Raw genomic sequence first — 24,798 nt, forward strand, 5'->3', positions numbered from 1 at the left:
AGAATGTGTGCTTTTATTTAAAATGCATCTCTGCGTTATTTGTGGGACATAGGAATTCGTTCATTTTTATTTTTTTTCAAAATATAGTCTGGTCCACCACATGGTCTGAGGGATGGCGGACCGGCCCACGGCTGAAAAAGGTTGCTGACCCCTGGTGTATACAGACATTAGAACATTATCAGGACTTCGTAAAACAAACCATTACAATATATCAGACAAATACGTATTCAATATGCCCAAGCAACTGCATGTTCTTAGAGCGCTCATTCTCCCTCTCCCCCCCCCTTCAGAGTTAGCCTTTGAGATGACTTGCTGTTTATTTCCTAAAACATTTTCGTATCACCAAGGCAATGTGCAACAATTATACCAGGATACCAGTACAATCTAAACCACTGAGGGACCCAGGTGGCGCTGTGGGTTAAACCACAGAGTCTAGGGCTTGCTGATCAGAAGGTCGGCGGTTCAAATCCCTGCAACAGGGCGAGATCCCGTTGCTCGGTCCCAGCTCCTGCCCACCTAGCAGTTCGAAAGCACATCAAAGTGCAAGTACATAAATAGGGACCGCTCCGGCGGGAATGTAAACGGCATTTCCGCGCGCTGCTCTGGTTCGCCAGAAGCAGCTTTGTCATGCTGGCCACATGACCCGGAAGCTGTCTGTGGACAAACGCTGGCTCCCTTGGCCTATAGAGCGAGATGAATGCCACAACCCCAGAGTTGGACACGATTGGACCTGACTGTCAGGGGCCCCTTTACCTTTACCTTTACCTTTACCAGTACAATAAAATACAAAGTGCCATACAAACTGTCTACAATAAGGATTGAAACGACTGGTAGCCTTAAGAAAACTGAGTTCTGACAGCGATTTGTCTTTCCCAAGTTCAAAAGCATTTTGGATATGTTGTTGTCCTCATTAGATCATGGGCTGCATGAAAGTGGGGATTTACAGAAAGGTGGCAGATGGCAAAGATTCTGAGTAAGTTTGCAGCTTGTTCACAGATATTGCAATATCACCTGGGACGAAGTGGCAAAACTATCTGATCTACGGTAATTCTACAATTAAAAATAATAAATTACCTTGTAATTTACCTTGAGGGGGAGAAGCAAATTGGGGGTTTGTCTTGTGGGTCATATATTTGAAACACATGGCTTCACTCAATGACTCCTGGGAACTGGAGTTTCTTAAGGGTGCGGAGAATCGAAAAACTGTAAGGGGTAAATTACAGGTCCCAAGAATCCTTTGGGGGAGCCATGTGTTTTAAATACACTTTAAATGTATGTGGTGGATGGGGGAAAGGGTGGTGGGATATGACGCCCATACCAGTGGCATCCCATGTATTATTATTATTATTATTATTATTATTATTATTATTATTATAGTGCTTTTTTCTTTTAAAAAAACATGTTTAGGGGTACTATCATTTTGAAATATTGCCCCTCAATGAGCCAAACTTATATTCACAAAATGTTTAGGGGTACGCGTACCCCTAATTATGAGGGCTTACCTCCTGCTACGAAGCAGAGAAAAAGGCAAGATGTCAGTAGCCAAATGTGAGCCATGCCTAGCCACGGTGGTCCTCGAGCAACAGCAGTGTCCTCTTAGATGGCACTAACAGAGAGAAAGTGACTTCTTGTTTGTGGGCAGTCTGGTTTTTATCCCAACCATAGAACACATCTACACTCCAGAGATTAGCCTTCGCTTCTGAAGGTGGATTGAACACATGGGTGATGGGTGGGCCATGAGATCACTGATTACCCTTTTAATGTTTGGATCTTAGGTGAGATAATTTTATTTATTTATTTATTTATTAAAAAAATTAAAAAATTACCGTATATTCTGCCCATCTGGCCGGGTTTCCCCAGCCACTGTGGGCAGCTTACAAAACATATAGAAATGCAACAAAACATCAAACATTAAAAAACAAAATATCCTACACAAGCAACAAACAAACCTAGAAATCAATAACAATAAACAGTTTACAGTTATACCCAAATTAAAATAACAACCAACTCCAGCTAAACATTTAACCAACACCAACCCGACAAAAACAAAACACAGGAATTAAAATTAGATACTCTGGGGGTTGTTGTTTTTTAATCTCCTTTATCCTAGAGTGGGCAGCAATAACTTAGCAAAGTACATTCAATTCTCTGAAAAAACAAACACACCCATATATTCTACGCCTACGTATCCAACTGGTCCTGGATTCTCTAGCTCCTGGCATTGCAGCTTTCTGCCTTACGATCATTCTGTCCTCATATGTTCTGCTCCAGGAATATCCCATTTTTATTTAAAAAGACAAAAAAAAAACTTGCCGTGCCTTCTCTCCTGCACTCTATGCTTTTAACAGGATGAAATCGACAGAGATGTCAAGGAGTATCAGTTTTGAAACTGCCACTTACTTTGGTGTTCTTCCACTTTGGGTTGTTGCCAGAATTGCAATTCCCATCATTGCTGACCATTGGCTAAATTGGCTGGGGATGATGGGAATTGTAGTCCAACAACATCTAGGGACCCGCAACTGAAGAACACCGACTTATACCATATTCATTATAACAGCCCCATCAATGGAAGCCCAATGCAAGGACTTCTGCTTGCCCAATGAGGCTGGCCCCCTCTCTTCCCCCTGCATACCCTCTGTGAGGAATTCCCAGTTTCCCTCATTGCTTTAACAACCGAGGCTCTCCCTGTGCTTCTGTACAAACGGGAGAAAACCTCCAGTGTCCCAATTGGACTTGTCTCCAGGGTACCTCAGGGCTCTGCGTTCGAAACCTATTGCCACCAGTGGGGTCTCCCTCCCATGGATCCCTACTGCTACAATGTGCCTCTCCCTTAGGCACCTATGTGTCTCCTTTGGCTTCACTAACCAGCCCTTTGTAGGACAGGAGAAAAAGCAAACAGTTTCCTCTTCCACAGGAAAGCTTTATTCTCGCCTCTTAGTCACACCTCCGAAGGTACTGAACATTTAGACACATTCAACTTTATTATTTAACTTGAAAACATGGATTTCTCTGGTTCTTAAAATTGCATATCTTATTTTCATATAATACAGCATAGCTGCCAAGTTATCCCTTTTTAAAAGGGATTTTCCCTTATGCTGAATAGGCTTCCTCGCGAGAAAAGGGAAAACTTGGCAGCTATGAATACAGACTTGTTAATACATCTCCTGCATCTTGATAATAACAGTTATAACCTTTCTTCCCATCCACCCGAACCTAACCTTCTGCTCCCTCTCTAACACTCTACTCCCCCAACTGCCAACTCCGCCTCCCAGGGAACATCTGCCTATCATGGGAGTGATAGGTTAACCCATGATGAACCGGAATCATCATCAGGCACTATTCCGCCACACCCTCCACATTCCCCGAGACTTGGGGGGGGTCAGGAGAACCCCCCAAACCAGCCACCTGGCAGGAAGAAGTGGGCTCTTTCCACATACTGAAATACTTGTGCGGCAGAACAACTGGCACACTTAGATCAGCTACCATTGTCCATCCACTGATTTCAACTTAGTTGCAATTTATTACCAAACTTAAAACCATGGAGAGACCTGGTCTGAATAGAGACATTGGATTCTTATCTCATTATACATGATCAAGCTATTTTTAGCCATCTCACCCCTTGCTTTTTCCTGTAAGACCAATTGCAGTCGTAAACAGTAGGGTTTCCACACCTATTAGCCAATCCCCCATTCCCACCACCCTTCTGAGTAATACCCCTCCCCACCCTCTCACTATATATAAGGGACTGGTGACTTCTGTTTCAGTGTATCTGAAGAAGTGTGCATGCACACGAAAGCTCATACCAATGACATACTTAGTTGACGTACTAAGGTGCTACTGGAAGGAATTTTTTAATTTTGTTTTGACTACGGCAGGCCAACACGGCTACCTACCTGTAACCAAAAACTGTAGTTTGTTAAGGATGCTGAGAATTGTAGTTTGGCCATTCCTTTGAGATGGTAAATACATTAGTTCTTGAATCCAGGTCACAGGCCCACCCTATTCATACACAAAATATGCCCTTAGAGCGGGATTTGAAAGTGAAAGGGCTACTGGGAAAGGTTTCTATTCTGCAGAGGAAATATTTAGTCTCATTAGGAGAGCCAAGATGGCTTGGGGGGGGTGTTGCTCTGTGTGTGAAAATGTGTCATTTCCTATGGGGAACATTTCCTAAACTTTGAAGGGTGAAGTACAGTGGTACCTCTGGTTGCAAATGGGATCCGTTCCGGAGGTCTGTTCGCAACCTGAAAAGGCCGCATCCTGAAGCGCCGCGTCTGCGCAGGTGCGTGACATAATTCAGTGCTTCAGCGCGTGCGCCGAACCCAAAGTAACCCGTTCCAGGACGTCTGGATTCGGCGCGTCCATATCCCGAAAAAACGCACCCTGAAGCACACGTAACATCAGGTATGACTGTATTGGTTTTCTGTGGAGTGTGTGCACCCTAACACCTGTGAGGAAAAGTTGCAGGAACTTTTTGGTTTCGAAAGAAGGCCAGTGAGAAGTTACATGATAGAAGTGTGTACAATTATGCAGCTTCATAAGAGTATATAAAGAATATGAATAAATGAGCAAATTAAGTTAATTTGGATATGCAGAAGATATTAAAAATAAATTTAAGGAAGTGCAAAAAGAGGGGATGGGAAGTCAAGCTTTGAAATGTCAAAATGATTGTAAAATTAGTGAAATGCATAAACTTGAAAAGTATGAACAATTTTTTATTTATTGTTTTCAAAAAAAAGTGACGAAAGAAGAGCTCTTCTCCCTCTCTAGTCACACCTAGAACTCGTGGGCACCCGATGAAAGTTGGAAGACTCAGGTGAAAGGAAGCACTTCTTCACAGGTAAACTGCGGAACTCCCTCCCACAGGAGGCAAGGATGGCCACCAACCCGGTTGGTTCTAAAAGAGGATTAGGTACTAGCCACAACAGGTACGCTCTTCCTCAGCAGCTGGAGGCAGAAATGCTCTAGAATAGCAGTTGCTGGGAGCCGCAGGAGGGCAGAGCAACTCACTGCAAGGCCTACAGAACAGGTGGAGCGAAAGGAATCCGGAAGGCGACGCCTTTTGTGAGTCTACACACACGCCACGCGTCTATGGAAAGCGGAGATAGCGAAAGCGGCTGGGAGAACCAATCAACCGTTAGCTCTATGGCCTCGGCGGCACTCGGAGCGTCGCTTCCGGTTACGTAAGAGCGGCTTCCTCTGGTGGCGTTTGCGGAAAGGGTTTGTTGTGGGAGTGGGGAGGGGGCGGTCGGCCGGACGTCCAGCAGGCCGTGCGGTTCGCCCCTTCAGCCGTCGCCCACATGCTCGGGGGGCGGAGTGGGCCGGGAAAGTGAGGGCCAAAGAGGGGCGGCGGGGCTGCCGTAACTGCGGCCGTGCTGCGCGGAGGAGCGGCGGGCTTTGTGGGGCCTTCCGTAATTGCCCCTCTAAAGCCCCCTCTGAAACTGCCCTTATTGCAGCCCCTCCGGGCCGTGAGATCCCCGCCCCTCTGGCTTCCCCCAGCTTCCCTGGTGCCTGCCCTAGTCCTAGAATTACAGAGCTGGAAAGAATCCTGGGGGTCATCAAGTCCAACCCCCTTCTGCAATGCAGGGATCTCAACTAAAGCATCCCTGACAGATGGCCACTGCCAGCCCTGCTGCCCTGCCTCTTCCTCCTCTGCCTGCGCTGAACAGGGTGAGCTGAAATAAAAGCCCTGTAGCTTCTTTCTTTCATACCAATGACATACTTAGTTGGTCTCTAAGGTGCTACTGGAAGGAATTTTTTTATTTTGTTTTGACTACGGCAGACCAACACGGCTACCTACTTGTATCTTCTTTCTGTTTATTGTGTGGCATTCTCTCAGTTCACCGCTCCTACACAGTGCAACGTGAGGGCAATACTGGGCCTACTAGGTTGGGCTGTTGTAAAAGCACTTGAGATAAACGCCTGTTAAGTGTTTTTGGGGAAGTGCTACATAAACGGTGACCAGCTATCCAGGAAGAAGGCTACTGTCCCCTTGTTAACTAAAACAGGACTGTTTAAAAGTGTGTTTCTCATGCATTTTAGCTTTTGCTAGATGGTTTGGGTTCGGAGGCAATGACCCACTATCTGGGCCCCACAGGGTGAATTTGATATCACTGTACAGAAGGGATCTGGAACAAAACAGGGATTGAGAGGGTGACCCTACTTTAATAGGGAGACAAGCAGGTACAAATGTATGGTTTACTCCAGGCCCAGAGTTTGGGTAAGAGTCATGAGCTACAAAATCTCTAATTTAGATCTTGCTTAAGATATAAATACCCTTGGGCAAGCCAGTGTTTTCTCAATCTCACCACTTCATCTGCTGTATAGGTATAATTTATAATACTAATTTTCCTTAAAGGTTGTTGTAAGGGTTACTGGATAATATATGTGAAGTACTTCGAACACTTGGAAATATGCTGTATAAATGGGAAGTATTATTGCTTTCTAAATATATTTTTTATTCTTTTGACCTGCCAAGGGAATAACAAAGTGTTAAATGCTGGACGACTCTTTTGCAAGGTGCTTTGGTGTTTAGGAACTGGAAGAGATCAACAGCCATAGCTAAACTGTTTAACTGTGATGTTAAATCATGCTTCGGCCAGGTCCCAATGGATAAATCTTTGCTGTCCGAAACCCTGCCCAGAGAGGAAAATACACTTGCAGTTGAGGAGCTCCAGATAACCCAAACAACAGGGTAGGTACCGGTAGTCTGGCATTGTCCGCCCTAAAGGGCTTTGAAGTACCTTGACAAATACTAAAACTGTTGTAATGCTGAGAGTGGACACTTTTTAATTGGTTAGTTGAGAGTCACTGTGATTATACATGATAAAGATTTTACACTGTGATTTTACATGATAAAGCTATTTTTAGCCATCTCATCCCTTGCTTTTTCCTGTAAGACCAATTGCAGTCGTTAACAGTCATCAACAGGTTCACCACACCTATCAGCCAATCACCCATTCCCACCACCCTACCGAGTAATACCCCTCCCCACCCTCTCCCTGTATATAAGGGTCTGGTAACTTCTGTTTCAGTGTATCTGAAGAAGTGGGCATGCACACGAAAGCTGATACCAATGACAAACTTAGTTGGTCTCTAAGGTGCTACTGGAAGGATTTTTAAAATTTTGTTTCGACTACGGCAGGCCAACAGGGCTACCTACCTGTAACTAGAAATAAGTGCATGTATTTGTCCTGGAAGACAACACTTCATGTTTGGTGATTGCTTTCAGAATTTTCAGTAAAGTTATAAAAAGAACAAAAACAAAATTCAGCAATGTCTGAAGGGCCACGAATTTCCCACGCCTGAGCTAGATAGAGGGTCCGTGATCAGAATGTGAAGGCTGTGGGGACAACATTCCATATTGTTTTGGGTCATATATGAGTTATTGTGTGCTTACACTATGCTCAATTAGAAATATTTCACGCGTCTGGGTATATGCTAGATCACATGGCTCAGTATTTGAGAACAATTGCATATTCTATGTATGGTGCAAATTTGGTGTTTTTATGAAAAAGTGCACAGTTGGGACAAATTGAACTGTGCCACCACTATTGTGGCCATATGCAGTGTTATTGTATGCTAGTGCAAGATCCCTTGCACTAGTGGATGACATAGTTTTAAGGTTGCACAATGAAGGAATCAAACACAGCTGTTGTGCTAGTGGAAGCTTGTTGCACAACAGCTGTGTAATCCATTGGCGAGCAATCTTTTGTAATATACTTGTTTTCCTTTGCACAGCAATGTTCCACCAGCACAACAAGGATATCGCTAAGTGATGTAGTGCTACGCTGGATACAGCCCTTGGTTCTGCCATCCATGCTTTCCCCCTCCTGCCTTTGAGGAGACATGGCCACCACAAACCCTTTGGAAAACCTCCAGGTAGAAGCCAGCTGCTCTGTTTGCCTGGAGTACCTCAAGGACCCTGTGATTATTGACTGCGGCCACAATTTCTGTCGGGTATGCATCACCCGCTGGTGGGAAGATCTGAACCGGGACTTCCCCTGCCCCGTCTGCCGCAAGACTTCGCGCCATCGCATTCTGAGGCCCAACCGGCAGCTGGGCAACATGGTGGAAATAGCCAAGCAGCTGCAGGTCACGAACAAGCGCAAGGTGCGGGATGAGGACTTATGCGAGAAGCACAATGAAGTCCTACACCTCTTCTGCAAGGACGACCAGGAGGCCGTTTGCTTAGTGTGCGAAATCTCTCACGAACACCGCTCCCACACGGTGGTGACCCTGGACGATGCCTCCTTGGAGTATAAGGTAAAGTAAGGATGGGACATGGCTGGAATCAAGTTTAAAAAAAAAAGACGGGAGAGGCATGTACACCAACATTTGATTTTGTTCATAGTAATTGGTTTTAATATTTCTATTGTGTCTGTAAGTGACTTGGAGTCATTTCCGTGAGCAATGCGATTAGTGTATATAAATAACAACAGAAACATCACCAGCCGTGTGAGGTAATGCATTTGATGTTTATCTGCCCATTGCGGACAGATGCCCTTTTTTGCCATCACAGTGGCACATAAACGTGCACAGACTGTACATAGTCTGATTGAATAAGGAAGCCCAAGTGGGAACTGCAATAAAATGCTGTCCTATATTTTGGTTTGCTTGTTTAATCATTAAAGTGTTCAGCAAGCCAGCCACAGCTTCCTCCAGGGAACTATAAGTAAGCCAATTCACTCTCCCATTTTTTCTTTTCAAAGTAATGCTCAGCTGGTTGCTAGTGACCACTGACTATGCTCTCAGTCTTCATTGGGTTGTCTGGGTGGGGGCTGTTATTGTTGGCTCTTCTGGAAACCTCCGAGGTCCTCTGAGTATGCTGGTGCCTCTCTTTTGTTTTTTGTCGCTTCCATGTTAGTTGAATTTCTGTTAGTAATAGGAGGCACTGTGGTTGCCGTCAGAGGGCATAATAAAGGTGGACTTTGCTATTAGAGGATGTAATGGAGGTAAGGAATGGAAAGCCTTAAAAATAAGGAGAAGGAGCTTGAAATTTGATGTGAGAATTCAGTGCAGAGTTGAATGGAGAAAGGGAACTCAGTTGTTTTCAAGGGAAGGCTTAAATAATGAATAGGAAGGCTGGAAGAATAGCAAAATAAAGGCAGAAAATAACGGACACAAATGTGGGTAGGTGGCTCTTGTGTTTGGGAACAAGGTATGCAGCCTGCTGTAAGTGGGGATATGCTGCTATGGGGTGGGGTACACCTAGATCCAGCTTTCTCACTTGAACTTCAAGTGTCCAAAGTGGTGGCTTTGTCCAGCTCTTGCTTACTTGCCAGGCTACAGTTGTTTCTGGAGAATACTCTTTTTCATGGTTCCCCAAATTACAGCAACCTCTCCCTTGCTTGCATTACTGTAATCCCCCTGTACGTGGGGCTGCCCTTGAAGATGTATTAGTACAGATTGCAGCTGGCCAAATGTTGACTGGTACGTGTTAGACTTGTGAAGTCAGTTGGCCCATAACACAGGGCCAACATTCTGTTGTGGATACTACACCACACTTCAGCCAGGGGGATCAGCAGAACATCAAAGACTTCCTGCTTTCTACTTGACAGTCTTCTCCAGAGCTCCCAGTTAAGAAAACTCCTTACCCACGCAGTTCAATCTGGCCAAGGCAGAATAGAGTGGTAATTACCGTATGACTTCTCTCGATCTGGACACTAGACTTCTGTTGATGCAGCCTAGAATAGCGTTAGGTTTTGTTTTGTTTTTGCTGCTGCTGCTGCATCATACTGTTGACTGCTGTTAAGTTTATGGTCCATGAAGACCCCTAGATCCTTTTCACATGTACTGCTAGTATGCAATGTGTCCCCCATCCTATATTTGTGCATCTGGTTCTCCCTGCCTAAGTGCAGAACCTTACATTTGTCCCTATTGAAATTCAGTTTGTTATTTTGCGCCCAGTTCTCCAATCTGTTAAGGTCATTTTGAATTCTGATTCTGTCTTCTGTGGCATTAGCTACCCCTCCCTGTTTGGTGTCTGCAAATTTGATGAGCATCCCCTCAATTCCTTCGTCCAGGTAATTTATAAAGTCATTGAACAACAACAGGCCCAGGACAGAACCCTGTGGCACCCCACTTCTCACTTTTTCCCTGGATGACAAGGAACCATTAATGAGTACTCTTTGGGTTCGGTCAGTCAACCAGCTACAAATTCACCTAACAGTTACCTCATTCAACCCACATTTTACCAGCTTCCTCACAAGAATATCACTGAGGGGGCGGGGGTGTCAAAAGTCTTACTGAAATCAAGATATACTATGTCCACAGCATTTTCCTGATCCACCAAGTTTGTAATTCCATCAAAAAACGAAATCAGATTGGTCTGGCATGACTTATTTTTGAGAAACCCATGCTGGGTCTTAGTAATCACAGCATCCTTTTCTAAATGCTCATAGACCGCTGTTGAATTATCTGTTCTAGGACCTTCCCTGGTATTGATGTCAAGATCACCGGTTGGTAGTTACCTGGGTCTTCCTTTTTCCCCTTTTTGAACATGAGGGATTCCATTTTGGAGACTATAACCTTGATTTAAGGAGCTATTTGGCACTTAGCTTATATCTGAGTTTCTAACACTGGTTGTGGGTGTCTTAGAGGTGTCTGTTTTTGGCCACTGCAAGAAGCAAGATGGGTGATTCTTATGCTCATGACTTATACACTTTAACTACTATCCCTGTGCTAGCTCCCAATTATGTCATCTCCTCTTTCAAGCAGGAAAAGCTGCAGAAATGCCTGGAGCCACTTGAACGAAAGCTGCATGAGATCGGCCAGTGCAGATCCCGGGAAGAGAAGAAGCCCGGGGAGCTCAAGGCAAGTGCTGCTTGCTTTGGATTGTATTTCTTTCACTTGGAATTTTCTCCCAAAGCAAATAAATGCTGCAGTGGAAACCCTGTGAGCCTTGCTTGAATTCAAGTGGACTACTACTACTAGTAGTAGTATTAACATTTTCTCTCACTGAGGCAACTTAAGGCGCCTTCATAAAAACAAAAAACAAACTTCCATTAATATTCAAAGGGTAAAGGAAAAGCACACACATTAAAAACAAGAGCACATCACGTGTGCTTTAAAAGGCATATATAATTAACAGCCAGAGGCATATTTGAAGAGGAATGTTTTTGCGTTGCACTTAAAGATGTGTAACAAAGGCACCAGGCAAACCTCCCTGGGAAGAGCATGCCACAAATAGGGAGCCACTACAGAAAAGGCCTGTTCTCATGTTGCCATCCTCCAGTCCCCTTGCGGAGGGGGCACACAAAGAAGGCTTCAGATTACAGTTGGGAAGTCTGGGTGGGTCGGTTCATACCTATGCTGCTGGCTCTTCTTGCCTAAGTGCAGAACCTTACATTTGTCCCTGTTGGAATTTATTTTGCCCATTTCTCCAATCAGTTGAAAGTCATCTTGAATACTGATTGTGGTCTTCTGTGGCCTGGGCTACCCCTTCCAGTGTGGCGTCATCTGCAAATTTGATGAGCATCCTCTCAATACATAGAGCCCAGAACAGAACCCTGCAGCACCCTACCTGCCACTCTTTTTCCAAGATGACGAGGAACCAATAATGAGCACTCTTTGGGTTCTGTCTGTCAACCAGCTACAAATCTACCTAACTAACAGTTTCCTCGTTCAACCCACATTTTACCAGCTTCTCCACAAGAATATCACAGAATTCCCATGCTCCACCAAGCTTGTAACTGGTATCGAAAAAAGATAGAAAACTTAATAGCAAATTACTTAATAAAACCACTCGCTGTATAAAATAAAAGCTGGTACATTCGTCCCTTGGTTTTCAAACAGCTTAGTTCTCAAATGTTTTGGCTCCCGAATGCCAAGTGACTGTTCTGGTTTGCAAACTATTTTTGGAAGCCAAACGTCTGACGGGGCTTCTGCGGCTTCCAATTGGCTGCAGGAGCTTCCTGCAGCCAATCAGAAGCCGCGCTTTGGTTTCCGGATGTTTTGGAAGTTGAACGGACTTCCAGAACGGATTCCGTTCAACTTCCAAGGTACGACTATCTGTGATATTTTCATTTGCTGTGATACACCTGCACCAAGATTCCCTCAAAAAATAAATGCTGAGTACAGGCGTTTGGTTGGTGGGCAGGAAATACCCTTCGGCCCCCACCATGGCAGAATCAGAATGGTTTAAGAAAATACATTCTGTTACTTTTATGTCAAAACAAACCAATTATAAAAAGGAACACAGTAGCACACCAGAAAATTGTAATTGTACCAGAATTGCATACTTTGGGATAATGTGCTCTTTTTTCTTCCTTAGAGTCCTGACAGTTCTTTATGCTCCATTGCTTTTAATTTCTTTTAGTTTTAGCTCCTCTGGAAATTACTTTTGATGATGATGATGATGATGAAAAAATGTTTTGCAAAACAACAACAACCCACAAAGCACCCTTCAAACAACTTTAAAAGTGCATTACTATTAGTAACAGCTAAGAAGCCACACCTGCAAGTGGGTGGGAGAACACAAGGATTTTTCTTAGTGATACAGGTGAAACTGTGTAGCCCATTATGCTATGTAGCCACATTTATGTATGTTTATGCTCCTCTTATCCTCTTTACAAAGCCTGGGATAGCTGACAATTGTTCAAACATACCAAAGCATATTGAAACAATTAAAAAATAGAACAAATTTATGCCAGCTTTACAGTGGCAGCAGCAAGCAATGCATTCTTTAAGCATTAGTACCTTTTGGAACACAGAAGCAGCGCAGGAACGTTTCCTGGACCTTCCCCTGCTGGGCTTTGTCCCTCTCATTTGATATTCAGAGGTATACTGCCTCTGAACGAGGAGGTTCAGTTTGGCTAAAATGGCTGACAGGCTTGGCCTAAATGAATTCATCTAGTTCTTTTTAATGTTGCATTGAGATGCCATAGTACTTCCCATAGTAGAGAATCACATTACAGTGGACCCTCCGGTTATGTACCGCTCTGGATATGTAACTTTTGGGTTGCGAACGTGACAAACCTGGAAGTATATACTTCCGGGTTTCGTGCATGCGCAGAAGCGCTCTGCGCACCACACATGTGGGCAGAAATGCTCTATCGCACCGCGCGTGACACCTCCAGTTACGGACCCCCAGAACGAATTAAATTCGTATCCAGGGGGTCTACTGTATTCCAAAAAATATTAGATTGCCACACTTCATAGCCAACTTTCCCTCCAAATCTAGGTGGTGCACAGTGGGATAACTCTCCTCTGTCTTCACAAACAAAATGGTAACCTTCCAATTTCAAGAGGAGCACCAGCTTTAATCTGTTGGAGCACAAACCGCAAAGATTCTTGTGACACTCTAAAGGTTGACACATTGATTATGATGTAAGCTTTCATAGAATCCACCTCATCACATTATCATCATTCATCTGATGAAATGGACTTTGATTCACTAAATTAGTGCTCAAGGTGTCACAAGGCTCTTTTTGTTGTTGTTTCTGTACAGTAAGTTGGGCTGAGAGGGAGACTGTCCCAAGGTCACCCAGTGAGAGTCGCAACTGAGCAAGTACTTGAATTTGGGTCTTTCTGGGTCACGTCCTTCTGTAATGTGTCACACTCCGGTTTTGTGCTGTGTGAGGAAGTTCCCTCTTTCTGCCAATCCTGAGCATCAAGCTCATTGGGTTGACCTCATTGAGCCCTACCAGAACCCTTTCTTCCCACCTCCCTGCAGCGGAAGGTTGAAGACCGCCGCCAGCTCATCATCCGAGAGTTCGAGGAGATGCATTTGTTCCTGGAGGAGGAGCAAGAAGTGCTGATGCAACACCTGGAGGATGAGGAAAAGGAGATCTTGCAGAAACTAAAGGACAATGTGGCTGAACTGTCTGAGCAGCGGGTCTCCCTCAACAGCCTCATGACGGAAATCGAGGAGAAGTGTCTGCAGTCAGGCATGGAGATGCTCAAGGTGGGGTGTGCATCAGAGTCTACCTGGAGAGGGGGGGTCTTCTGCATCTGAACAAATGCTGCTTGGAACATCCCATTCCTCAGCAGCCCTTGAGTCTGCCTCCTTCCCTTACTTTTTCTAGTGCTCTAAGGCGTGGTAAACCACCAGTAAAGCTTAAGGCAGGCAGTAAATCAACAGTAGATTAAAACGGACTTGAATTATCTTTTGCACCCACGGATCTGAAAGAGTGAGCCTGCTCCCCCTTTTTCCTCAACTGCAGCCTGATGGAGCAAATAAAACTCTGAACAAAACTGAGCCAGTGTGGTGTAGTGGTTAAGAGCGGTAGACTCATAATCTGGGGAACCGGGTTCGCTCCCCGCTCCTGCACATGCAGCTGCTGGGTGACCTTGGGCTAGTCACACTTCTCTGAAATCTCTCAGCCCCACTCACCTCACAGAGTGTTTGTTGGTGGGGGAGGAAGGGAAAGGAGAATGTTAGCCGCTTTGAGACTCCTTGGGGTAGCGATAAAGCGAGATATAGAATCCAAACTTCTTCTTCTTAGGAAGCAGTGATTCCATGTGATGGGTTCAACGACCCTCCAGAGATCATTTGCCTCAACCAGTTGAGAAATGCAGTGCTCTTGGGCTGGGGCCACCGTGGAATGGGGTGGGCCTTCATGTGGGGTTTTGTTTCCAACATTGATTGTGCAACTCAGAGGGATGAGAGTAGAACAAAGCGTCGATGAATTCCAGTTTGCGCCAGCCCATTTCTGCTCCCCACTTCCTCCACCTCCCATCTAATGTTTCCATCAGGGTCTGTGAACCCCAGTTTCTATAGACCCTTTGGATGTGAATCTGTATGCCTCTTGTGGGTAGCAGGGCAAGATGCATAGGGCTCTAGCTTTCTGTAGTCCACATGCAAGCATGAAATCCAGTGTAAGGTCATCAGAATTGGTTTGCTTTGTGAAGGCAGATCCTTGGATAGATGCATATAGCTCAGGGGGAGACAACCTAAGGCCCGTGGGCCAGATGCGGCCCAATTGCCTTCTCAATCCAGCCCACGGATCGAGTAGAAAGTGTCCTTTTATTTAAAATGCATCTCGGGGTTATTTGTGAGGCATAGGAATTCGTTCATTTCCCCTTCCCCCCTCAAAATATAGTCCGGCCCACCACATGGTCTGAGGGACGGTGGACCGGCCCATGGCTGAAAAAGGTTGCTGACCCCTGCTATAGCTGATATTTCAGGACATTGCAGTGGCAGGCTGGAAGTTGATGCGGTTTGCACAAAAGGTCCAACACTTGAATCTTTTTGGTGCGTTTGGGGTGGTTTTTAACTGTTGCCTGTGCTTTTTTAAGCTAAAACAGCAGAATAATATGTGTTGCTTTAACCAAAGGTGGGATCTTCCTCATTTCACCAGTCTGCATAGATAGATTTTGCTTAGCAGTTGGGGTCCTTAATGACTACACAACTCTTAACCATTTTTATTTCTTGTCCTTCTCATGCAGGATGTGAAGCACACCCTTGAAAGGTAAGGAGCAAATTCTTTGGTTGTCACAACAGTCTCACTGCCTTTTATTATGGGGTCCTATGAGGGGGTCCTTGTCATAAACGGCTGTTGGACAAGTATTTGTCCTGGTTTGACACATAAAATGCTCTTTTAAAGACTGCTGGTCTCCTTACCTCTTCAAGGAGGGCTTCCAATGGATGCCTTTGCTGTCTCAAAGGAGGTGGGCAGCTACCAAAAACAGGGCCTTCTCTATGGTGGTGCCATCCACCTTCACAACTGCGGAAAGCTCTCCCCAGAGAGGTTTGCCTTGCAACCTACCTTACTGTTCTTTTGGCATCAGGTGTGATTGAAGGTATGAAAGGCCCCTGCTTTGCTGAAACAGATACTTGTAAGGACAAAGGCAAGGGGTTGGATCTAAAGGTGCCACTTCATTCCTAGTGGGAGTGCTTCCAAGAACAAATTGGCCTTTGATCAAGGCCAAGGCTAGTGGAAATGTGCCTGGAACAATGTGCCTAGAACAATGGTACCCTTTAACCCTAAACCTCCATGAAAATAAACAAGTTGCTCAATTATAAACTGGGAGATGATTCATCCCCCACCCCCACCACCACACCATGTCTGGAGACTCTTTTATATATTTATTGTAAGTATTTTTTATAACTGCCTTTCAATCATATTCCCAGGATAGTTTACAAAAATAAAAAAGCATATACATAAGTCATATTAAACTGAAATACACAAAAAAATATGTAAAAAGCAGCATAAGAGAATCAGTAGAATTAAAAGTACTTGTGAATCTCAAGAATTGTTACTCGCTTATTTACGTTTGTACACTGATATCCCACCTTCCTTCCATCCCAGAAGCCAAGGCTGCAGACATGTAGGTTCTCATGGGATCACTCATCCAGGCACTGACCAGACCTTACAAGTATTTGAAGTCTGGGCTCACAATGGCCATGAAATGAAAGATGATTGGGGGACACATGGAAGCAATGGACAGCTTCAGGGACAGTGAACCTGGGGCCCACCAGATGTTCCTGGGGTCCACAGCTTGCATCATCCCTGGCCTTTGTCCATCCTGGCTGAGACTGCTAGGGGTTGGGAGCCCGGCAACATCTGAAGGTTCCCCAACCCTGGACTTTCCCTCACCTAACTTTCTGTGCTCTTTTTCTTCCAGGTGTGAAGAGGTGCAGGCCCAGAAGCTGAAACTGGTCTCCATCGAGCTGGAAAAGAACTTCTGCAACTTCCCCAGGCAGTACTTCGTCCTGCGCAAAATCATCAAGAGGCTCACAGGTAAGCTGGCGTGGTGCCACATCCAGGCAATTTGCCATTTGGTCTGTGTGGGGGCTGGGAGAATTGGGCCTCTTCTCCCTTGCTCATAGATCAAGGGGTTCATCCACAGTGCCAAGAAAACTCTTTGAGTTTGGAATAGATTCTGCAGATCAGCATCATCCAAGCAAGTGAGCTTAATTCTGCTCAGTGCACACACAACACAACTTTGTAATGAACAATGTAATGAGTCCAGGAGAGGTGTGCTAGAATTGTTGACAGTGGGAGAGGAACAGTATTAGCCTTCCCTAGTCTGATGCACTCCAGATGTTTTGAGACCATCAACCCCATCCAGGACAGCCAGTGGTCAGCAGTAACGGGAATGATGCAGTCGTACCTTATACCCCGAACGCCTTGCGAGTCGAACATTTTGGCTCCTGAACACCACATACCCAGAAGTGAGTGTTCCGGTTTGCAAACGTTCTTTGGAACCCAAAAGTCCAGCGCAACTTCCACGGCTTCTGATCGGCTGCTGGAACTTCCTGCAGCCAATCGGAAGCTGCACCTTGGTTTCCAAACATTTTGGAAGTTGAACGGACTTCCAGAACGGATTCTGCTTGACTTCCAAGGAACCACCTTAGTTCAAAATAGCTGGATGGCCTCAGGCTGGGGAAGGCTGGTCTGTGTTTAGAAAAATGGCTGGAAGCAGAGGAAGAAGGAAGAGTAGTCATACAGGTTGAATGTTCTTGAGGATGTCATGCTCCCCTGAAAAGCAAAGAAGAATGCAAAGATAATTTTATGGCAAAACTAGGATAGATTATAAAATCTCTGTTAGAATATATTCTGGGGCAAAGTGTGTGTTAGAAAAGTTGCAGGTAGCAAGAACATTTTCAGTTTCAATTTAAAATGTCAGTTATATTTTGTTCTGTGACTCTTAGGAGGCCTATGGATGCCTTGAAACAACAGACAATAAATTATCTACATGGTTATTTTGTCCAGGGTTGTTGTTGTTTAGTCGTTTAGTCGTGTCCGAATCTTCGTGACCCCATGGACCATAGCAGGCCAGGCACTCCTGTCTTCCACTGCCTCCCGCAGATTGGTCAAACTCATGTTCGTAGCTTCGAGAACACTGTCCAACCATCTCGTCCTCTGTCGTCCCCTGTACAAAGATGGATAACCTCTCCGGAAAAGTGTTAGTTTTTATCCAGTCAGTGCATTATTTCAGTCAAATCAGATATTTAATTTTTTTCCAAATCCCAAACTTTTGCTGCTGGGGGATTCAAGGAATCCTCTATCCGTTCTAACTACTGCCTTCTGGATCAGACCTTGATTCATTTAAAATAGTCCCGCATTCTAGTTTATGCAGTGGTAGGGCAGGTGCTTTTGAAAACAGCTCACAAGGAAAGAAAGGCGATTCCGACTAAACATCAGGAAGAACTTTCTGACAGCAAGAAGCTGTTCTACAGTGGAACAATCTCCTTCGGGATATGATGGAGGTTTTTAAGTAAAGGTTTGAGGGGGAGAGTGGATTGAAACTGGCTGGAGAACCTCTGCTTGTAATGTAGCAAATATTATGGACAAAATGGAGAGATATAAAATATGGATTACAAAATAATATGCAGTTGAAAAGGTTGGCAATAGGACCCATGGAGGGGAAGGTGGGAAGTTCAGAGATTCGGAAAAATCTCTAAATATGGCTATGTATTTTGTATTGTATTGTTATAATTCTATATTTGTAAAATCAAATGAAAATTATTGTGTGTTGTTTTTTAAAAAAATAAAAAAAACACACCATCCTGAGCCATTGAGGCCTGGCCACCATCGCAGCGGAGCCTGAATGAACGTCTCTCTCCCTTTTCCTGCAGGAGATTTGACCCTCGACCCCGAGACGGCCCACCCCAACTTAGTGCTCTCCGAGGACCGGAAGAGCGTCAAGTTTGTGGAGCAACGCCTGCGGGACCTGCCCGACAGCCCGCGGCGCTTCACCACCTACCCTTGTGTCCTGGCGACAGAGGGCTTCACTTCGGGCCGCCACTACTGGGAAGTGGAAGTGGGCGAAAAGACCCACTGGGCCCTAGGGGTTTGTAACGAATCCGTGAGCCGCAAAGGGGAGACGACGTCCCTACCAGAGACTGGCTACTGGCGGGTGAGGCTCTTCAACGGGGACAAGTATGCGGCCACTACCACCCCCTTCACGCCCCTCAGTGTCGCCACCAAACCCAAGCGAGTGGGTGTCTTCCTGGACTACGAGGCTGGCAGACTTTCCTTCTACAATGTGACGGACCGCTCCCACATCTACACTTTCACTGACACCTTCACGGAGAAGCTGTGGCCTTTTTTCTACCCAGGAATCCGTGCCGGACGCAAGAATGCTGCTCCCCTCATCATTCGGCCTCCCACGGACTGGGAGTGACAAGATGGCCAATTCTTCTCCCTCTGCCCCCCCCCGGGCAACCTTGTTCTAGGATTAGCCCTCAAAGGTGGTTTTTATCTGAATGAAATTGAATATATTTGATTAGAGCATAAAGGAAAGTAGATAATTCAAATATCTGTTCCCCCCCCCCAAAAAAAAGACTAAAATATAAATCTAAATACCTTATCAGATGTATTTAAGACAGTTTCTCAGTGGAGAAGGATGCAAGGGAGCAGGAAACAAAAGTTTATCTGTTCCCCCCCCCCGAAAAAAAACTAAAATATTAATCTAAATACCTTATCAGATGTGTTGAGGGAGTTATTTAAGACAGTTTCTCAGTGGAGAAGGATGCAAGGGAGCAGGAAACAAAAGTTGCATCAACCCCAGCCGGGAACGGCAGAAGGAAACGTGCAAAGGCTTTCAAAAACACCACTGAAGGTGAGGGAGGGGGACCCTACAGAAATGTTGGTATTTAACTTATTGGCTTCACATTTCCTTAAAGGGATGCGATGCTAATGAAGGGAATATTCCCACAAAAGCCAAGAGCCCGTTTTGGAGCAGTTCGGCTTTTGTGGAGGCCAGTGAAGAAATGGGATTCCTTCTGCTTTCCCAAACTTCAAGCGGGGCTTAAATCAGACGGTGATGCTGAAACTTCGGAAAATAAAAGAACAACAAAGCAAGCCACACTGTTTGCATTGGCTGTGGGCAGAGCTGGTCAGAAATGTGTGTGAATGAGAGCGTGGCAGACATGTGCTACATGGACAGTGGAGGGAAGTGACCTCTCTGAAGGGATTCATCATTGTGTGTGTAGATTGCAGAAACCATCTCTTTTTTCCCTTCGCTGCCCCTTCTACACCTTATTCCAGGGGTAGCCAACCTAAGGCCCGTGGGCCGGATGTGGCCTAGTCGCCTTCTCAATACGGCCCACGGACGGTCCAGGAATCAGCGTGTTTTTACATGAGTAGAATGTGTGCTTTTATTTAAAATGCATCTCTGGGTTATTTGTGGAGCATAGGAATTCGTTCATTTATTCCCCCCCCCAAAAAAAAAAATATAGTCCAGCCCACCACATGGTCTGAGGGACGGTGGACCGGCCCACGGCTGAAAAAGGTTGCTGAACCCTGCTTTTCAGTGTACAGTGGTGCCTCGCTAGACGAATTTAATTCGTTCCACGGGTCTTTTCTTATAACGAAAAAATTCGTCTAGCGAATCCCATAGGAATGCATTGAATTTTTTTTCATTGAATTTTTTTGCCCATAGGAACGCATTAATTGAATTTCAATGCATTCCTATGGGAAACCGCGATTCGCTAGACGAAAACGAATTCGTCTAGCGAGGCAACCTCCGCTAGAAAAAACCTTTCGTTAAGCAGGGCATTCATTAAGCAGGGCATTCGTTAAGCGAGGCACCACTGTATACAGAAGCAGCCTCCTGTGGTCTTGGTAGAGTACTGTAATGTACATGTGAGAATAAAGCAGGCCAAGGATGGATCCTTTCCTCTTGAACACCCCAGCACTCCCTGGGTAGAGTGTTAAGAGATCTCTATGGACTAGGGCTGGGCAATACCCGGTTTTCAGCATCGCAATATATTGCCAGCTAAACATCACGATATACTGATACACCACAACGTCTGAAATGAGGCCTTGGCTGGCTTCACGGTTTTCCCGACATTGTGATTTTTTGTATAGCACACAAACGCACATCATGGTTCACAATATATTGCCAGGTCAAAAACTTTGGAACCAATATCGTGATATGGACTTGAAACCAGTTCTGGATGATATATCGATATATTGCCCAGCCCCGCTATGGGCTGCACAGCCCTTGCAGCTAGCTGGCAGATCTGGACTGAAGGGTATTGGAACAGAGTTTCTGTCTCAGACCCAGGAAGCAGAGCTGGTCTTAAGTCCCAAATTTTATCCAAAGGGCCAGTTGTATGATTTGTAGTTGGCAGCATCCATTGGCTTTAACTCAAGCTGCTATCCCAAAGTCTTTCATGAAATGAATGGCGTGTATTGTGACGCTTGCCTGTGGGCTGTGAAGAGGAATGCCTAGCGGCATTCGCCACGGGTAAAAGTAGTGTCCACAGATGAGTCAAGGGCAATGGCCTGCAATGGAGGGTGAACGTTTTCCAGTAGTTCACTTGAATGCAGGAAAAGTCTTCTCTGCTAACATTTCTATCCTGAAGTTCACCGATGTTGCACGGCTTAGCCAAATGTGAGGCGGAGGGAGCAACATAAAAAAACACTTCTTTGGGCCATGCTTTAGGGGAAGTCCGCAAAATGCAGCTGCTACGTTTACCTGTTTGGAACGCAGACTAATCTGGCTGCACTGTAGTGTGACATCATCACACAAGCTTGGAGGTTCTTAAGCAGAGGTTGGGTGGCCATCCCTCATTCTGTGATCTCAGCTTTGCTGCTCCTGCCTTAGGAAGCAGCCTTTGTTCGGGGAGTTTTCATGGAGGAATGGTGCTGCTGCTGCTTGAAGCTGGGGAAAGAAGCAGCTTTCGATAGGTGACAAGAGCAAATAAGAAAGGTAATGGGGAGCAGATGAGTATGCCAGTGTGGTGTAGTGGTTAAGAGCGGCAGACTCGTAATCTGGGGAACCGGGTTCGCGTCTCCACTCCTCCACATGCAGCTGCTGGGTGACCTTGGGCTAGTCACACTTCTCAGAAGTCTCTCAGCCCCACCCACCTCACAGGGTGTCTGTTGTGGGGGAGGAGGGGAAAGGAGATTGTTAGCCGCTTTGAGACTCCTTCGGGAAGTGATAAAGCGGGATATCAAATCCAAACTCTTCTATGCAACTTTCCCACCACTGCCACTCGTCGTCCTGAGAGATTCCACCAGAGTTAAAAATATTAAAAGTTATTACAGAAGGTATGTATGTTTGTGATTTGTAAAGGACCCCGGACGGTTAAGTCCAGTAAAAGGCGGCTAGGGGGTTGCTGCGCTCATCTCGCTTTTAGGCTGAGGGAGCCAGCATTTGTCCAGGCAGTTCAAAAGCACACCAGTGCAAGTAGATAAATAGGTACCACTGCGGTGGGAAGGTAAACTGCATTTCCGTGTGCTCTGGCTTCCACCATGGTGTCCTGTTGCGCCAGAAGCGGTTTAGTCCTGCTGGCCACATGACCCGGAAAGCTGTCTGTGGACAAATGCCAGCTCCCTTGGCCTGAAAGCGAGATGAGCGCTGCAACCCCATAGTCGCCTTTGACTGGACTTTACTGTCCAGGGGTCCTTTGCCTTTTTATGTTTGTGATTAGAATACCCTTGAGTGCAAAATATGTATGTTGAATAAAGATTCCAACGGCCTCCGAACATGGCAGGGGAAATTCCTCCACAGCAAGGCCCTCCAGATGGTGATGGACCACAGCTGCCACAACCCCGGACTCTCGACCATGCTGGCTGGAGGGGATTGAAGTTAGAGCAGTGGTGTCCAAACTTTTTTCAAAGAGGGCCAGATTTGATGAAGTGAAGGATTGTGAGGGCCGACCAAAGTTGCTGACCTTTTTTTTTAGGGTTGAAGTTGTTGAGGGTTTTTTAGGATTTTACCCCAGGAAATGAACTGCCACAGGGACCGGATTAAACCGACCGGCGGGCCAGATTAGACCCCCCAAAACAGACTTTGGACATGCATGGACTAAGGCAACATCTGGAGGGCCACATGTTTCACCACCCACCCCGTTCTAAGACGTTCAATTCGCAGTTCAGCCTCAGGTTAGCTATAACCCACCCCTCCCGGTGATGCCCTGTTGGGCTCAGCTTGCCTCCACCTTCCAATGGTAGTGTCTGGAGTTGTGTGATTGACTTGTGTATGTGTGCGTCTATGCGGGTGAGGAAGCTCTGACTTGGGTGCGTCCAACCCTTGAGCATGAGTGGGCTGGCAACCCACAGCTTAGGGCAAGGTCTATGTCTTGTGGCTTTTAAGATTATTAATAAAATCTCTTTGTTTTATTTCGCAATGATCTATGTGTGCGCGTGTGTCACTTCTTGGGCACTTTTATTTTATCGGCCGGGAGAAAGATGTCAGAACCGCAGTTCTTTCAGCAGCAACATAGGTAACACCAGGGGCTTTACCTTGCCCAAGGTGCCGCATTTTGCAGTAGCTGCAGCTCCCAGGCCAACTTTCGGGGCAGCACCACACAATGCAATGCAGTAATCCAGCCTAGAGGTTACCAGTGCATGTTCAGACTATCCCTGTCCAAAAATAACTACAGTATAGCTGCTTTACAAGCTGAAGCTTGGACCTGACCAGCCTAGTGGAACTGGCTTGTGCAGTGTTGGGAGACGCACGTGACATTTCATGTGTGCCCCGCTCCGAACTTAAAAATGGAAAGCGTAATGCTGGTGGTCAACAAAAGAGGTTTAAAGACTGTCTGTCTCAAGGCAAATCTAAAAAAAATTAGTTTAAACACCGACAATTGGGAAAAACTGGCCTGCGAGCGCTCCAATTGGAGAACAGCCTTTACCAAAGGTGCCGTGGGCTTTGAAGACACTCGAACTCAGGACGCAAGGGAGAAACGTGCTAAGAGGAAGGCACGCTTGGCAAATCCACACCGTGGTCAACTCCCGCCCGGAAACCATTGTCCCCACTGTGGAAGGACATGTGGATCCAGAGTTGGCCTCCACAGTCACTGACGGACTCACTGTTAAAACCGTGTTTATGGAAGACAATCTTACTCGGCTACGAGTGATCGCCAAAGAAGAAGACAATCTTGGGGCAACCTGGCGCCTATGCCTGGTGCTTTTGTGAAACATTCCTGCTCCTCATGGCCTTTGGCTAATTAGAATCATAGAATCATAGAGTTGGAAGAGACCACAAGGGCCATCCAGTCCAACCCCCTGCCAAGCAGGAAACACCATCAAAGCATTCTTGACATATGCCTGTCAAGCCTCTGCTTAAAGACCTCCAAAGAAGGAGACTCCACCACACTCCTTGGCAGCAAATTCCACTGTCAAACAGCTCTTACTGTCAGGAAGTTCTTCCTAATGTTTAGGTGGAATCTTCTTTCTTGTAGTTTGAATCCATTGCTCCGTGTCCGCTTCTCTGGAGCAGCAGAAAACAACCTTTCACCCTCCTCTATATGACATCCTTTTATATATTTGAACATGGCTATCATATAACCCCTTAACCTTCTCTTCTCCAGGCTAAACATACCCAGCTCCCTAAGCCGTTCCTCATAAGGCATTGTTTCCAGGCCTTTGACCATTTTGGTTGCCCTCCTCTGGACACGTTCCAGCTTGTCAGTATCCTTCTTGAACTGTGGTGCCCAGAACTGGATACAGTACTCCAGGTGAGGTCTGACCAGAGCAGAATACAGTGGTACTATTACTTCCCTTGATCTAGACGCTATACTCCTATTGATGCAGCCCAGAATTGCATTGGCTTTTTTAGCTGCTGCATCACACTGTTGACTCATGTCAAGTTTGTGGTCTACCGTGTTTCTCATATTATAAGACACGTCTTATATGTATTTTTTCCTCAAAAAAACCACACTATGGCTTATTTTCAAGGGATGTCTTATTTTTTTCCTCCTCCTGCCGCGGCCGGCATTGCTGCTGCGCCTATCACTATGTCTTATTTTCGGGGTATGGCTTATATTCCTTGAATGCTTAAAAATCCTGCTATGGCTTATTTTGTGGGTATGTCTTAAAATATGAGAAACAGGGTACCAGGATTCCTAGATCCTTTTCACATGTACTGCTCTCAAGCCAGGTGTCTCCCATC

At 45.7% G+C, this 24,798-nt stretch overlaps 1 protein-coding gene across 3 annotated transcripts; it reads left to right on the forward strand.

The window, feature by feature from the left end:
- Positions 1-5,193: 5,193 nt before the first annotated feature.
- On the forward strand, positions 5,194-23,035 carry TRIM39 (tripartite motif containing 39). Of its 3 annotated transcripts, none has more exons than XM_035107024.2 (8): positions 5,194-5,670; positions 6,479-6,694; positions 7,741-8,265; positions 10,717-10,815; positions 13,676-13,906; positions 15,391-15,413; positions 16,570-16,685; positions 18,527-23,035. In XM_035107024.2, the coding sequence occupies exons 3-8, from the start codon at positions 7,849-7,851 to the stop codon at positions 19,072-19,074; spliced, it is 1,434 nt and encodes a 477-aa protein (XP_034962915.1). In that variant the 5' UTR covers positions 5,194-5,670; positions 6,479-6,694; positions 7,741-7,848; the 3' UTR covers positions 19,075-23,035. The 3 variants fall into 3 exon arrangements, with proteins under 3 accessions (XP_034962915.1, XP_034962914.1, XP_060127214.1); XM_035107023.2 differs by having other exon boundaries at positions 6,603-6,694; XM_060271231.1 differs by having other exon boundaries at positions 5,196-5,670; positions 10,720-10,815.
- Positions 23,036-24,798: the final 1,763 nt, after the last annotated feature.

This window comes from Zootoca vivipara, chromosome 2 (genome assembly GCF_963506605.1).
Source record: "Zootoca vivipara chromosome 2, rZooViv1.1, whole genome shotgun sequence".
Classification (NCBI taxonomy): Eukaryota; Metazoa; Chordata; class Lepidosauria; order Squamata; family Lacertidae; genus Zootoca; species Zootoca vivipara.